Source organism: Pollachius pollachius (assembly GCF_949987615.1).
Source record: "Pollachius pollachius genome assembly, chromosome: 14".
In the NCBI taxonomy this organism is placed as follows: Eukaryota; Metazoa; Chordata; class Actinopteri; order Gadiformes; family Gadidae; genus Pollachius; species Pollachius pollachius.
Window position 1 is genome coordinate 1,430,448 of NC_136947.1, and position 17,652 is coordinate 1,448,099.

Below are 17,652 nucleotides of genomic sequence, written 5' to 3' on the forward strand. Positions count from 1 at the left end.
GTCTTGATCAATAACACACACAGATTTGAATCATATGTGACCAAATCCACACACATATATGTGTTTGCATGTATATATACATAAACTTGGATAAAAACGGCTTAGAAAATAGTATACATAACCTATATCTTTATATTTCTTCTGACATTTAGCCATTCTGCCGTTCCCATCATTGTTCAGAGCTCCTTCGATAACCTCTAGAACCGGTACTAATGCCTCATGTTCATGTTTGAGCTGGTTTCGATTTGTGCGGGCGTGCTCATACACACACACACACACACACGCACACGTGCACACACAGGACATAAACATAAACAGTCCTCTCCCTTAATTGGCCCCATAACAGTCTATCACCCAATCCAGTACAGCTGTGCTTGTCTCGCTATTTAACCAGCGAGAGAGAGAGAGAGAGAGAGAGAGAGAGAGAGAGAGAGAGAGCGAGAGAGAGAGAGAGAGCGAGAGAGAGAGGGGCAGAATGAGAACGAGAGCAACCACAAACACATTTCTCAGAGTGACTGGCTTGGCATTAATGCAAATGGAAGGAAGGCAGTCCGTCAGGTTGAAAGGTATCGGCGAACGACACGCGGAGAACGCCCGTAACACTTTCTCTTTCCTCTCCGTTTAGGCATTAAATCGGTACGTGACCAGCCTCTCACACACCTCGCACCCCTCAGACGTAAGATCCACCCCCACTACGAGGAGGGCTGGGGGATCGGTCGGTAGCCAACTACAGGGCTACCGACCGATGGGCTGATGTCCAGCCCAGCATGCTTCAGCACGATCAAAACATTGCCGCTCGGCAGGTGGAAAACCCTGAAAAGCACCGGTCTTCACCGGCTACTATCCTGTGAATGATTCACGGTGATTGATAGCTGTTTGTGCCCCTGGTTGTGTAAATAGGAGGGAGTGGGTAAGCACAAGAAAAAGCATTTTATTGATCCGCCAAAGGCCTCACAAGGTGGCCATAAAACATGGCAAGAGCAAGCTAGGGGGAAATACAGGGATGGGTAAGCCTAAGTGTCTGTGTAGCCATTTGTACGACGGGCAACATCTTCGTTTTTAGACACTTTTTTTCAATTAAAAGCGGGATTTGAATGATGCATGGTTGTTGCCTTTTAAAAAAGTCATCAAAACGTGCTTAAAGGTTGTATCAGCGATTCTAGGCCAAAACATAAATTATCACATTCATCTGATCTTTCCTCACGATCTGCTAGCTGCCCGCCCCATAAGCAGGCCTTCAAAAAAACGTGTCTCTGTAGACAGCCTATGTTCCGAGATCGCGCACAAAAACAAATGGTACTACCAAACCCCTCAAATACCAACAGAAGTGACGTCACCCAACATCGCTGATGCAACCTCTAAGAAATATCGGCACTAAAACAAACAATAGAGAGTAATGTCACTTGCGGAGTGGTCATTTGCTCAGTGATTGGTTGAGGTGGAAGCAAGAGGGTCAAGTCACAACAGCTCCACTCCAGCGCGCCCAGCCTCTTCACAAGGATCAGACGAAGGAAACGTCAGACTGAATTAAGAAGTGAAACGAACGAGAACTGCAGGGTGATTATCAGGCCAGCAGGGTGGCTGCCACCAACGAGCATGTTCTAATGGCAAACCATCATTCTTATGCGTGTGTGGAATTGATCAGGAGAAAAATTTAGATACACTCAAATTAGATGGCCTCTTAAAAGCAGTCAACTGTTATTATAGCTGTAATAAAAGTTTTTTTTTTTCCCACTCCACATCCTCAGTTTGATCCCTTGAGTAGCTAACACTAACTTACCGAGTAGGATGAACACAAAACACTGAAACAGCAATGACCATAACCTTCGAGAGACGGATGTCAGTTGAATGTTCATTACAAATATGAAGTCCATTTATGTATCCAAGGTCTCCAAAGAGCGGGGGCCGGGAGAAGGATGGATAATATATTGCTGCTTCTTATGGTGTAAAAAGCATGACAGGGATGATATTGGACTTTATACCACGGCCAGCAACAATTCTAGTGGTGAGAGGGGCGCATTATTGTAAGACAGCACCACAGCCAGTGCCCCATCACCCGTGTCAAAAGCAATGCGCAACTCCTCGACTCTCAGCAGCTGACCACCGTTCCGTGAGCTAAACTTACGCTGTTGCAGTTAGAAACACAGGCAAAATAAACTCGCCTTCAAAATATGTTAAAGGTGACATATTATACTACTAGGTGTGACTGTGATAACCGTTGCAAGCGGGCGTGTCTGCCCGTGTCTGCCACTTAAACTGGGATACTTTATGCTAAATTCATGGACACAGAATACACTCGCTGAAGAGGATTGATATAGTAATATTCCAACAACACTGAGCTAAACAAGAACTTCTATGTATATATGTCTTTTTCTGAGTTTGAAATCACCTCTCATCTATAAAGTTTAGCTTAGTCTAGTCTAGCTGACGCACCTCAGATGGGACTAGACAGATGGGACGACTAAAAGCTTTTACCTTTCCAGGTCAATACTAAGATCTCTTCTATTTACTGGACTAATGAGGTAAGGGCTAGCCTGACAATACCAGACAATTTTGCAAATGCGCTTGAGTCTGGAACCTCTTCCGAAATTGTCCATTTCCAAGGGGAGTTATCAACAGGCTGCAGACCAAAATGCTTCTGGGCGCAATTGGATAGACCGACAACCAATCAGAGCAATGAAATGTGTGACACTTCATCGGCAGCCATCTTGGTTGTTTATGAAAATGCCTCAACGGCGCTCCCATTGGGTGCATCTCTCAGTCATTGTGTCAAACCCGCAGACCTAGTGTGTGGACATCAATAAGAGACAGAAGGGGATAGAGAGAGAGAGAGAGAGAGAGAGAGAGAGAGAGAGAGAGAGAGAGAGAGAGAGAGAGAGAGAGAGAGGCCAGAAATGAGAGTAAAGAATAGGGAAAGTGAGGAACGAACAACAAACGATTAGACGAGGAAAGCGCGACAGGAGAGAGAGTTGTAGTGACGGGGGGGGGGGAAGGCTGACAAGAGCAGAAGTGTAAAGAGAATCTGACGGATGAAAGTGTGGAGCGAGAACAAGAAATGGGAGTTGCTGACAAAACAGAGAGAAATGCTGGAGAGAAGGGAATGTAGGCCAGGGTCTTTCCAGAGACAGGGTGTGTGTGTGTGTGTGTGTTTGTGTTTCAATTAAATATATCCGAGGGAAGCTTGAATATTTAGAGAATCTGTGGAGTCCATATATCATTTTATCTGATGTCATTATGCAATTTGTCGCCGGGGTGATGTTGTTTAGGCAAACAATTTAGGGCCCGGATAGATTGTAATGCTATTGTTCATCGTCACTCAGTGGCATTTTATCTCAACAATGTACAAACGATCGCACTGTTGATACGCCACGTTCTAGCACAAACTGCTGTAATTAGAAAATATGGTAATATGGGTTTGAATCATATCCTCAATGACTGCAATGTACTGCAATGTAACAAGCCTGCCAGGGTTTTTTTCTGCACTCCAGACACTCTGTTCCCTGCTTCATGTCTCAGCACAACGCTCCCCTGGGGTCACTCGTTCACCTCAACTGTTTGCCCACGCTAATTAGTTGATTTAGGCCACCTGCTCTTCTCTGTATTACTGAAGCTCCTCACCTGCCTTTGTTCTTATGTAATCCCTCCCGTTTACTACCTAATCCCTCTCGTTCGCTACATAGATGCTAAGAAAGTAAAACGTAGAAGTAGCCGGTCTGTTCAATTTGGACCCGTGTCTCGTGAGCACTTTGCTCTGCTTTAAAGAAGCGATCGGTTCCCAACCTCCGGTCTGCGGACTGGTACCGGCCCTTGGACGCATTTACGTCACATACAGCGCCAGTACAGGGAAATAAACAAACATGTTGGATTATTTCCATGCGTCGGACCGTCAAGCTGCTCTGGCAGCTCTAATAAACTTACAGGAGTCTTCCCACGAAATGTATAGGATATGTACAGATAGTTTTACTGGACAGAGAAGGATCTGTAATTATGTTTTGGTTTTCGCAGCGCAGATAAGAGAAGAAGGAAGATTCTACACATGCGCTCAGACATGGTGGTGTTGTGTGATGGTGTATAACAGCACCGCCTAGCCGCCTGTCATGCATACCCAATCGAAATTCACACACTTTTGCGTCACCGTATGCGCGCAGATTTCCTCCCGAAAACGCTTGTCTAAACGCGGAATAAAAAGTGAAGACGCGATGCCACTTTTGAGTCTTCTGTTCAGACCGTCATCATGTAAACGTAGCCTAAATTACAACGAGCCAGGCCCACAGTTAGTCGAGTTGAGCCGAAGGTTCATCATACATTTATATTCACATCACGCCCAAACCCATGAACTCCAGCTGAATTTACACTTCGTTTTTTAGATCAGATAGAGTGGGTTTGAGAACCAGACCGTAAGATATAAAGTAATGCATACTCGCACGGACGCTAATATATGCATTGCGAAGTGATGACAGGTGCAGATCAGAATATACTCAAGTCAACTTAGCAGTTTTTTTCCCAACAACGTGCAATCGTCACCGTGAAATGACTGCCAATGTAATTTATTGGTGCTCTCATCATTGTGAACATATATATTGGGGAGCCTTCCTTATGTCAAGGCAGATGTTAATTTAAATAGACTTTTCGTGACAGACCCAGAGTGAAAAGCCCCATAATAGGCCACAATATCGAAGAGTAATTGGGTAACAGTGGTAATAAAATATGACAGAATTCAATCTGATTGTCTCTAACTTCACGCCAGACTAAACCCCTGCTGAATTGTATCCAGGCAAAAGTTAATCCGCGTAGAACGTATTCTCCATTTACTTCTCATCGATCTATGTCTGGGTTCTTATTTCCCACTCTCATTGCAAACCCCTCCCCCGCATATCTCAACCAATCAGGACCTCATGCATTTTGGGTTTTGTAGCGTGCAGTGTATGTATATATCTCTCATTCACGCTCGTCTCCTCCGTCCTCTTCACCTCCAGGACTAGGCTCCACCTTTCTAAGGAGAAAGAGACATGTCCTCCATGGCCTTGGAAGGCCATCCATAGTCCCCACCATCACCATCTCATCTCCTGGCACACTTTATGACCCCACCCTCCAATGAAGAATTATTTGACAGCATCTCATCGACAAAGGTTGTTATATCAATGAATTGTAGCATTAATTTCTTTTTTTCAGTCTCACCCTGATTGAATTCCATACAGGGAACCTTTAGATAGATAGAGAGATAGATAAGAACTTTATTAATCTCTCGGGAAGGTTCCCTCAGGAAATTGCACTGCCAGTAGCAGCAAACACCATGTTACAAATTTATATGGGTTATAAACAAGTATAAATGTGCGAAAGTAAAAAATTCAAAATGCAAAAAATATATATGCAGGGCAATAATATACAATAGGAATACTATATAAGCCAATATTTACATGAGGTGTGCTTTCAAGGCATGTGTCTAAAGAAAGGCATGTGTCTCAAGACATTAGAAAATGATGTTCAGATCAAATGATATCCCGGCCTGGCTAGCAGCACCGGCAGATAGTTCCCGCAAGATCAGCTTATACATTGGTTGACCTTCCAGATCGTCTAACTGATGCTACCATATCTGTAGATGTTTACAAAGCTTGCTTTACGTCCACGTAGTACACATTTTGACTTAATGTGCTTTTCCTCCAGGTGTAGTGTCTATCAGTGAAGTTAAATCTGATCATAGTCAATGTTTTTTTGATAATATTACTTCGATTTAGTATACAAATCGGAAAGGCATTGTTCCATCTCATGCGGACAGTTAAGATGGATAATATCGTGTGTCTGTATAAGCAGATTCAGCATTGTGGGACCCTGGCATCTAAGTTACAATGCAAAACATGCCAGCAATTGTCATATTAAGCCTCCTTTAAATCACATCACAGAAGCTCATCATTAGCACCAATGTTTCTCTATGTCAATCATTCTTGGTGTTGCAGCTAGCCAAGCACACAACAGGACAATAGAAATGCTGAGGGATAAACATGGAGATACTTTTATTGTAACTGGGTGCCAGGAACCCGGCTCCTAAAATGAGTGCATATTGGAGAGAGAGGGTGCCAAGCCGCAGAGCATGCATCGGAGCAAGCAATACCGTCTCAGTTACATGGGTTAGCGAGAGTGAGGGGGGGACTTCAGCTAAAAGGGATGTCCTACTCTGTGAAATGTTAATAATGTTAAGAAATAAATTATATTTATTTGTCAAAATCCTTTGCCAAAAAAAGTCACATTCTTCTTCTTTTTGTCATGCTTCTATTCTTATCGCAGTAGAGAGCTCATAGGAAGCAAGGGAACGGAAATTGAGTTGCGATTGACCGGAAAAGAGATGCAATTTACAACCTACTCAAAAGCCCGGCTTGAGACATGGCAGCCCCCCTAATGATTATAATGTGTTGTTGTGGAAGAAAGCCTCGTAATTATAGCGGAACAGATAAATACATTGAATAGCCACCCTAAAACTGAGAAATACTTCGCCAATTTAAAAGGTCATTAAACCGGACGGCTCATTGGAAATGGATAGAGATCAAATTGGAATGTGTGTGTTTGTGTGTGTGTGTGTGTGTGTGTGTGTGTGTGTGTGTGTGTGTGCATGTGAGCATGTGTTCATCCGCTCCTCCCGATAATAAGCCACTCTGCACATTTCGGACCAAAAGAATTCCCGGTGCAGCCTTCTGTAACTCTGAGGAGAATTTGTTTACGTAGCGATCCGCAGCTACGCCGGGACAAGCAGTTCTAATAGGGAGAATGCTAATGAAACGAAGCGGCGCGGTGAATGCTAAAGCTCATTCCGGAGGAGATGCCTGTTCATTTGCTTTAATGAATATGCACCTGAGACGTGATAACAACTGGTGATTAGGAAGGCCTTGGTGGGAGCCATTTCCGCACGGCTTGATTTAACACAATGAGGGCCCGTAAGTCTCCCCAGCAGCGCAGGAATCTGCTCTGATTGGTTAGTCGTTGCTTGGTGTTTTTTTTGTTTTTTTTTATCCTTTCCGGGCTGATGTGACTGCCACCCACACTGGGCTCATTAGGCTGATCCCGGGGTGTCTCAGGAAACAATCCCCCATGAACAAACACACACAGACAATCAATACAAACACGTACACACGTGAATGCACACTGAGACACACAGACAAAGATGCTCATTGATATATACACACAGACACAAACACACACACACTAATATACACACAGATCCACAGGCACAACCACGCACATACATAGAACACATACGCAAACACGTACATTCATATACACAGACACAATCAGGGACGTTCATATACAGACACAAACAAACAGGCAGTCGAAACACAAACACAAACAAATGCTCCCTCTCTGTGTGTCCTCTCTCTCTCTCTCTCTCTCCCACCAATCACCCCCCCCACACACACACACACACACACACTTTGATGGAAACCGAGTTCCCCCTAATCCTTTAATGAGTTTGTTCCACAATATCTCAGTCCACTTAAATAGGCAGGTTCCCCTCTGGGGCTTCCAGTTCCCATCAAGGGGTGCTCAGGGGATTCCATCAGATATGAATACATCGGCAGTCAATACAGTCGCTCCAAATTATATTATTAGCTTAGAATGTGATTTCATCATCATTATAATTATCAGCCTCATTGAAGCTCAACTCTGCTCTTCTGCTCTTATAAACCAGGAGAGGCCGTGTGCTGATCCTTAACACAAAAACCGCACTTACCTCCACCATATCCACCGTATTTGTGTCCCCAAACAACAGAAATAAATATATTTATAACATTCATGATTCAGTGAAAGAGCCTTAGGTGTAATTGAAGAACACTGTGATTCAAGTTTGATTGCTTGGCTGTGAAGTTTCCCAAGCTGCCAAGGTTTTTCTTGGAAATGATATCTCTTGCTTCTATTGTATTTGGAAACGTCTCAGTCGAGTATAAACATAACAATTGAAGTATCCATTTACCTTAACCAAGAGGCTTCACAAGGAACACTAACCGCCTGCTGCCAGTTTTTAACTGGCAGCATATTGGGAAAGCTAGTGCTCACTCACTAACTTATTAGATATTAGGTGGAGAAGCAGATCCCTCCACCAAACCCATACCTCATATAACTGACGGCGAACCCAGTCTCGCCGAGACACTTCCGCACACACGACCGCACCATTATATCCAATGTTGTATTCTGCACATCCAGTGTGATATCACACCGGATTTATAAAGGGATTTTTATCCGAGGAGAGGTCTTGCCTTTTGGACAAAGAGCTCAGCCTAACCTGAGCTGATGTGGACCCCCCTTTGGCTGACAGCAGGGTGCTAGTGGAAGAGAGAGGAGAGCCAGAGGTTCAAGAGAGGGAGATATGGAGAGCGAGAGAGAGAGAGAGAGAGAGAGAGAGAGAAAGAGAGAGAAAGAAAGAAAGAGAGAGAGAGTGAGAGAGAGAGGGGGGGGGGGGAGAGAGAGTGTGAGAGAGAGAGGGGGGGGAGAGAGAGAGAGAGAGAGTGAGAGGGACCAAAGAAGTCTTATATATTAGATTATTAACCCTGACTCCTTCTCTCTCCTCTCAAGTGGAGGGGGTAGAAGAAAAGGAGGAGGAGGAGGAGGAGGAGGAGGAGAAGAGAAGGAGGAGAAGGATCAGGAGGAGTCGGACATCAAAGTGGGCTCTGTAATTGGAGCACAAACCCACGTACTTTGTTCTCCTGCGGTGGCTGTCATTTTAATTGGTCCAAGGCTCAGGACCGTTACCAGGAGTCAAGGAGTGGGCCAGAGGACAAGGGATCCAGCGCGGAGGAGGAGTGAGGGATTAAGCAGAGATCCTCTTTTCCTCTCTCTCAACCAAGCCTTTCATTTGGCCATTTAATTCAGGATGTGTTTCAGTAAGTGAACCTGAAGGAGCTAAACGTGTAAGAAAGACGTCCTCGTCAGAGCAGCTAGGAGTAAGGTGCTTACCTTCTACTCCACCCCTCCTCCCCACACCGCCTCCTCCATTGCACATGTTCACAAACAGTATTCCAGCTTTTTGTTCCCTGCCTGTGTTTCCTGCCCATGAATCCTATTGATTTAGCAAAACTGCGGAGGCCCAGGTTCCATAATTAATAACCTTGGCATCCAATATGTTGCTAATCTAGGGGGAGGAATGCTGGCGGCATACAGAAGTACATTACGCCGAAACACAAATAATACCTTGATCATTCCTCTTACTCACCGCGAAGGACACACTCGTTAATCACGCCTTAACAGCTGAGTAATGAGGCCCGGCCATTCAGAGTTTGCCAAAGAGGCAAAGTTGGAGGCAACAATGAGCGAAATAAATAATTATACCTATAATGCAATGGAGAGGGACTGAGGAGAGGCGGGGGGGGGAGCTATTTGGCTGGGCTTTTCGGTCTGCCTTTTGCCATTATAACTGTCAACAGAAATCAGTCTTTTATCCATCTCTCGCGGTGTTGCTAAAAGGTATCATCCATTTATTATAGTTTAACCTTTCCAGATCCTTCCGCGGTTCTCTTGGGGGAGGGAACGACGAGAGGGTTGGGGGCTAACAACGCTAACACCACCTCCAGCATCACCGCTAACGCCACCACCGCTAACACCACCTCCAGCATCACCGCTGACGCCACCACCGCTAACACCACCTCCAGCATCACCGCTGACGCCACCACCGCTAACACCACCTCCAGCATCACCGCTGACGCCACCACCGCTAACACCACCTCCAGCATCACCGCTGACGCCACCACCGCTAACACCACCTCCAGCATCACCGCTGACGCCACCACCGCTAACACCACCTCCAGCATCACCGCTAACGCCACCACCGCTAACACCACCTCCAGCATCACCGCTAACGCCACCACCGCTAACACCACCTCCAGCATCACCGCTAACGCCACCACCGCTAACACCACCTCCAGCATCACCGCTAACGCCACCACCGCTAACACCACCTCCAGCATCACCGCTAACGCCACCACCGCTAACACCACCTCCAGCATCACCGCTAACGCCACCCCCGCTAACACCACCTCCAGCATCACCGCTAACGCCACCACCGCTAACACCACCTCCAGCATCACCGCTAACGCCACCACCGCTAACACCACCTCCAGCATCACCGCTAACGCCACCACCGCTAACACCACCTCCAGCATCACCGCTAACGCCACCACCGCTAACACCACCTCCAGCATCACCGCTAACGCCACCCCCGCTAACACCACCTCCAGCATCACCGCTAACGCCACCACCGCTAACACCACCTCCAGCATCACCGCTAACGCCACCACCGCTAACACCACCTCCAGCATCACCGCTAACGCCACCACCGCTAACACCACCGCCAAAGGTTAAAACACGGAAATGCGTGAAATCGTCATTCTGCGCACGGCACGGTCCCAAGACAAAAACACATGTCCCTTCGCTGTTTCCGTAACGCTAAAAATGTATGACTTTCCGTCTGTTCCTAACTAGAAAGAACGCCAAAAGGCTTTCCTCGCTGGGAGAGCCCTCTGCCCAGGGAACGCTTATCGACACAGCGCCCCCCCCCTCCCAACCACACATCCATAATTGCTTTTCAGGCTTGCCTAGGACAGCGCCTGAAGCCGTTTTGTTTGGCGAGAGTGGAAAGCACTGGAGATAAGTTGGAAACCCAGACTATTGTGACATAAATGCAAACCAGTATTCTCCTCTGTTCTCTGTAGCCTGCTCTTGGCATGACAGAAAGGTGTGCACTTTTAAAGGGGACATTTTGCTGGGAAGTAAGGAATATCGACAGACGAATGCGTAATCAATTCTGTCATTTGGGTTGACCCGACGACATCTTTGTTAATTCAATGTTAGGTCACTTACCGGGTCACTGGAAGTGTCACCCAGAGGAACACAAACGCTTGCTCTCACTGCCAACACATCGGCAAAAAGCATCTTTTGCAGTATTGCTTAATATGGCAGAACTACCAATGGATCTTGCACACATGTTGTGTGTGTGTGTGTGTGTGTGTGTGTGTGTGTGTGTGTGTGTGTGTGTGTGTATAAACTATGAAGCCTTTATTGCCAACCTCAAGCAGAGCTGTAGTTAGAAAGAAACATTTCCAGTCTTGTTACATTTTCTTGGAACAGATGGTTTCTGTTTCCCACGTGATGCCACTGCCGGATTACCTGCCTTACCTGTAGGCCTGCTCAGCAAGATCACATCATCCTTTTATACCATACAACCAATTTCACCCAGTGTTCAGCTAAAGACTGGATCACTACACTGATACCAGCGTCCCAGCTGAAGCTGATACTGGTATCCGCTTGCTTAATGTCAGGGTCCTTTTTATTGTAGTGTATCCAAGATAGAAACAAGCCCATCAACAATGAACTGACATACTTCACGATTTAGTCATTTTAAGAGTTGACAGAACGGTTGTTTTTAACAAAACATTTTTGTCCAAAGTGACTTGAGAATTTCATATATATGTCATTAAGTAGCAGATGGGCGTCTTGCTTAATGATGTCTACATGCTGGGTTCCGGATACTGGGATCAAACCCGGTGTCTTTTGTCTTAGAGTCAAACACTAAACACTAGCACACTTCAGACATTCATTGGTTCTCTAACAAAAGTGACTCAGTTTTAACAGGGGTGAATCGGTGCATTCTCAAACGACGCCATCACCAGACACAGCTTCAGAACAAATACATTTATCTTTCAGTTAGAATATTGTTAGGTCACACAAAACATGCTGCCACCCCCTTGTTAGGAAGACAGAGATAGAGGCAAAAGTGAGGGGAGTCAAGAAGGAAAAGAAAGTAAGCGAGTAAGAAAGAAAGGGAAGAGATAATGTTAAGTTCATCTGTTCCCTGTCTGACATCAAGGGCACTTTGATAAGGCCCTATGGAGCTCTGAGCACTGCTGTCATTATTCTCCACCACCTGCCTCTCTCTCCAATACACACTACTCAAGAGAGAGAGAGGGAGAGAGAGAGAGCGAGAGAGAGAGAGCAGCATTGTCTGTCCCGCAATGTCTCTCGTCCTACAGAGAGACGGTTGGGGGGGTGAAAGTAGTTCTCCCAATAGTATTTCTCTTCACACTGGAAGAGAAAAAAAGAAATCAAACAGAAGATGGAATCGAGAAATGTCCCCACAGGGAAGAATCTCTTTCTCTCTGTACTCTCTCTCGCTCCCCTGCTTGCCGTATCGCTCTCGCTACTCTCTCTCTGTCTCATTCTCTCCGTCCCCATCACCCCCTACCAAGTCACACCTCTTAGTTATTTACAATTCTCTCTTTGCCCTTACTCCTTTCAATCACCCTTCTCTCCCTCTCTCCCTCCCTCTCTCTCCCTCTTCTCTTCCCCTCTTCCACAGATCCACGCTGGGTGTGACATTTAACACAATGGGACATATATTAGAGACGATGATCATTGCATAAGCGTCGGACGACCTGACTCCAGTCTTGGAAATGGGTGTGGGGACTCTGCTTAGAATCTCGCATTCCATGCGCAATGCTTGACTATAGCACAATCAGTCACCAAATGTTTTCTCTGACTTATGTTTACTGTAGCGGTTCAATGGGTGGACTGGTTTCCAAATAGTCTGCATCAACATAATGTAGCAATCGGAGAAAGGTCAGTCTGAGCCCTAATGCACAATCACCACACAATCAGTGCAGAAAACCTCCGGACGGACAGACCTTCCGTCAGTCTGTACACAGGGGTGACCAGATGGGAGGGGGCTGGACCGGGTATATGGGGAGCTGCACATGACAGCACTCTTGGTATTTGTGAAAGTGCATTTTCATGTTTGTGTATGAATGATATATTGATGCACATGTTTGTGTGTGTGTCAACACGTACATGCATGTGTGTGTGTGTGTGTGCATCCATGTGTGTGTGTGTGTGTGTGTGTGTGTGTGTGTGTGTGCATCCATGTGTGTGTGTGTGTGTGTGTGCATCCATGTGTGTGTGTGTGTGTGTGTGTGTGTGTGTGTGTGTGTGTGTGTGTGCATCCATGTGTGTGTGTGTGTGTGTGTGTGTGTGTGTGTGTGTGTGTGTGGAGCTTGCAAGTGTTTTTTGTGTGTTCGGTGCTCGGGTGTGTGTGCATAGGCATGTGCATATGTGTGTTTGCACCTGCAAGCCTGCATGTGTGTGTTTGTGTTTGTGGGCATGTGTACGTTCCCATCATCCAGTATTGATCACAGGTCAGGCTGGCAGGGTTCTGCCGTAAGGGGCTGCGTGGCGGAGGGTTTGTACGGTTCAGTTCAGCCGCTGCCTCTAATTGATGTCCCACACTGCCAAAATATCAATAACTGTATTGGTTTGAAAAAAGAATGAAAAAACATAAAGCAAAAATAAATTGGTTTATGTTCTTTGATGTCGCTCCAGTTCTTGTCCAGTGGAGAAAAGAAGAATCAATGTTTACCCATAAGAGGATTTTACCCGCACATTACCGAGAAGGATTCCTGAACGCGTCTAAATATATACGGTCACTGAATATCGGCGTTTCAGCCAACCGGGGGGAAGAGAGGCATGATGCCTGCATGCCTTGCCTTGTCAGCTGCCTTAAAATATGACTGACTCATCTTATATTTATTTGTGTGGGTCTGAGTTGCGTCTCTGTGCTGTGCACTAAATCAGATTCTCTGGGTTGGGGGTGTGTTGAGGGGGGGGGGAGAGAGCGCAGTATTTCATACTTCGTTATTGAGAAAAGAGCACACTTTAAAAGCCAAGCAACTCACATAAACGTCTTCTCACTGCCGACACACATTTCTGCACATTTTATTCCACTGTTCGAGTTAAGACTATTTTATTTGTACAGCCCTTAGTCAGAGTCACAGTTGAATGTTGGCTTCACGTGCCACATTTCATGACTCCCCCATCGCCCTAGCCCCCACCCACAGCACCGGAACACTCCCTTCATTAGCAAGGAGGGGGCTTTGGGAGGGAACGCGGGGAGGGGAATGATCCCTCCTTCCAGGGATGATTAGGAGTTCAACGGGTGCCATGATGAACAGACGTACCAGCAGCACACAAAACAGCAGAACAGTTCAAGTAACGTTAAATTGTTAAGAAAGTAGAACATTTGTAGCTCCCACGATCGGGTGGCGTACAGTCGCCCTGACACTTAGTAGCAGCTCCTAGCGCACAAAAGCTAATTCAATCAGAAGGCAGGAGGACTAGGGAAACACCTGATGTTTGTAGTAAGCGCCGGTGCGTTACGCTTAACCTGCGCGCGGCCGTAACTCGCCATTACGACCATTGATTTGCCCGCCCCTGTCGTCGCGGTAAACGAGCGCGAGTCGATATACCTCGGCCGTTGGCATGGGGATTCATTCAAGGTGGTGGGGCCCCGGTCTCCCAGGGCTTATCAATTAGGGGCCGCACGGCCCCTGCTTTTGTTGTGCACAGGGCGATTATTAAGCACGACGGGGGGAGACTGACAGCGGGGCAACAAGGGGGCTGCAGGAAACACTGATAGATGATAACAAAGAGTGTGTGTGTGCTTGTGAGTCTGCTTTTCTTTGTGTGTGGGTGTGTGTGTGTGTGTGTGTGTGTCTGTGTGTGTGGGTTTGTGTGGGTGTGTGTGTGTGTGTGTCTGTGTATATGTGTGCCAAGAGAGCCAAAGTAGGAGAGGGAAGGGAGACATGTGTGCACCGAAAGTGTAGTGCGTGTGGGCGGGAGGTACAGGCGTGTGTAATTGTAAAGCCTTTTTACTACCCACAATTCATACACATCATTTGGATGGTGTGTGTGTGTGTGTGTGTGTGTGTGTGTGTGTGTGTGTGTGTGTCTGTGCGTTAACGTTTGTGAGGAGGCGAAATAAACTACAACCGCAACAAGAGATAAGCACATTAAAGGCAGGATCACGGGGGCCAGGGACAGGATTTGCGTTCCTTCAAGGTGCAGTGCCTACTCTGCAGCAGCAATACAACGGAGCTAAGGCCACCCAAGAACCCATCCGGTTTACCTTATGGTCGATGATGCCGCTGTATCCCACGAGGGCCGTCGGGTGGGGTTTGGGAACCCTGACAGAGGCTTTAGTGGGCTGCTCGTGCTGGGTGCGCGTGTCGTTCGCCTCCCGGGAAGCGCTGTAGAAACTGCCGTTGTACACTAGGAACAGGCTGGCGCCCAGGGTGAGCACCAAAAGCACGGCTACCCCATGGCGCTGGCACATGGGGGAGGAAAAACAGATGTTGTCACGTTAACGGTGTTGCGGGGGGTAAGAAAGATGACTGTCTTATCACACGGCTAAAGTTGAGCGAGTTCAACACTTTACAACTCCAGAAGGATCGCGCTGATATTAGTCGCGCATAAGTTACAGGTGAACAGGCACTTGGATAGATTGCGTTGCATCGCTGCAGTAATAATTGAGACTCGTCTTTTAGTTTTTTTCCTTAATGCTCGTGGCTTGCTGAGCGTAGATTAGGTCGGAGTGCTTCTCTCGAAACCAGCGAGGATGTTTGCAAAGAGTCTAAGTAGGATCGATTCAGAGTTCAAATCAACTAATGGGGGGGGGGGGGGGGGTGCGCCGACATAATCGTTGCGCTTCCCGCTCCAAATATCCCCGCGACAAAAAAAAAAACGGCACGAGGTCTTTGCTGAAGGGTGTACTGCACTGACGCTTGCTTCGCAATTAAATAAAAACTGAAACCTAAATCGAAATAGTTCACGCAAAAAAATAATAACATCGGCCTTTACCATGAGTGTCTTCATTTTGCGGTGCACTGAATGCACGGTCTATATCTCCAGGTGTTTGCGCGTGGGTCCACTTTTCCTCGTGGTAAGCATCGCACCCGCACGCCTTTTCCCGCTCGTCTTCTGTCGCCACTCCTCCGGGCACCACAGCACTACTCTCTCACTCTCTCTCTCTCACTCTCTCTCTCTCACTCACTCTCACTCTGCGTGCCAGACTGCTGCCTGCCTGCCTGTACGAGAACTAGAAAGCCGGGTGCAATTGAATGCAACGGAGACGGAGGCGACAGATGTTGACTGTTGTATCCCTCCGCATGGTCGTAAAGCCCATCGAGTTTCAGGTCTGAGTGGTTGGCAACTCGCGCGCCACTTGTGCAACTGGCTCATAGTTAGGACTCGAGCCATTAGCGAATTAAAGCCCGCCGGAGGACAGCGCTCGCCATTTGACCTGCAACTTCAAACTCATTCCCGATGTAGATATTTTAGTCTTCAAACATATTTTTAAGGAATTGGATATGAATAGGAGGCAAATAAAAGGACAAGAGTATTGAAAGGCTCTTGCAGTCAGTGAGACTACTGTTAGGCTGTGTAGAAAAGAGGAGAGAGATGGAGGGGTTTTAATTGTCCGTAGACATAATCTCTCTTTCTATCTCTGATAATCTGCAATAATGCATTTAATAAAAACCGTAATGGATGCATTGTAGGGCTTCTCTAAACTCCCCTGCAATTGTCTATAATCGTGTGGAGAAAGAACAGAGTTATGTTGGGGGGAGACAATGCAGGTCCTAGAACCACTAATCCAAATCACCACATTACCATTCATTCATTCATTATTGTGTATTTGTGACTTTTACAGACGAGACACTGGTTGCTTCATTTCGGCTTATTGCTCATTGGGTACATCATGGATCCATCATATTTACCCATTTTTGACACTTGCGTTGGATTAGTGTTGCTAAAACTAATTTAAATACATTTCATATTATAAGGGTGCATACATCTGTATGCCGAAGTTCAGAGGATTTTATTGCTTTCCACTAACTTTTTTAAACAATAACTCTAGGTAGGTGCAGCAGCCAGCAACACAGACACACGCGTCTTCAAAAGTCTTCAACGGAGGATCGCGATCAGGACCGTGGACAGTTCCCACGGCAACGGTTGGGTATGGCTCGTTGTCTTCGGCAGAGACGTTGCTACTAAGGACATTGACATTAGCCCGAGCTAAAGTTAATAAATAATAATCTTTTTTTGATAAAAAAAAGATTTTTTCATCTTATTTTTAAGGATGTCGTCTTAGTTAGATTTAAATTAAATGTCATAATCATTGGAAATTCTGAACTGTGTCACCCGAGAAACTGTTTTTTTACTTTCCAGATTAATTTGAATTGGGATGTTAAAACTATTAATAGTTATAAAAAATATATATATATTAGTATTGAGTAAAACCAGTTAATTAAGAAGAAGAACTGCTATCATTAAACATTTATTCACGTGCTACTAGAGAAAATGAGTTAAATGTATTGGTTTTAACATTAGTTAATTGGAATATGAAATGGTCTTTCTCTCTCACACAGACACACACATTTTTCATCTATAGTTAATGTAGTATAGTGCGATGACAAGCACTGTATCCGCCCCCCCCCCCCCCCCCCCCCTCTCTCTCTCTCTCTCTCTCTCTCTCCCACATTATAGTAGTGTGCAGTAGAGCTGCTCTAATCACACACAGAGGACCCAGAACTTACTTGGGTTTTTAATCAACAGCGTATTCTTTTCGAGGATATTCATGACGGCTGAACAGCCGTCACGAATATATATATAACATTTTATATTTTTCTTTTTGGAGTAAAAAAGATATATATATTATCATGACTATTATTACCATATAAGCCATTCCACATTCATGTCTTTAGCCTTGGAGGCCGAGGCCTAGCCACGACGCCGGTCATCAGTAATCAGCACACTGAGCGGCGGCTGATGCTAGCCTGGCGGCAGAGC

The 17,652-nt window shown here is 46.1% G+C and overlaps 1 protein-coding gene across 1 annotated transcript in view; it reads right to left on the minus strand.

Annotated features, from left to right (window-relative positions):
• The window catches only part of st6galnac5a (ST6 (alpha-N-acetyl-neuraminyl-2,3-beta-galactosyl-1,3)-N-acetylgalactosaminide alpha-2,6-sialyltransferase 5a), a gene marked incomplete at its 5' end in the record, with an annotated part of 40,515 nt that extends 24,837 nt beyond the window's left edge, over positions 1 to 15,678 (minus strand). The window contains 2 exons of the mRNA XM_079750525.1: positions 14,933 to 15,130; positions 15,664 to 15,678. Coding sequence (XP_079606651.1) covers positions 14,933 to 15,130; positions 15,664 to 15,678 — 213 coding nt within the window. The remainder of the gene's footprint in view (positions 1 to 14,932; positions 15,131 to 15,663) is intronic.
• Positions 15,679 to 17,652: the final 1,974 nt, after the last annotated feature.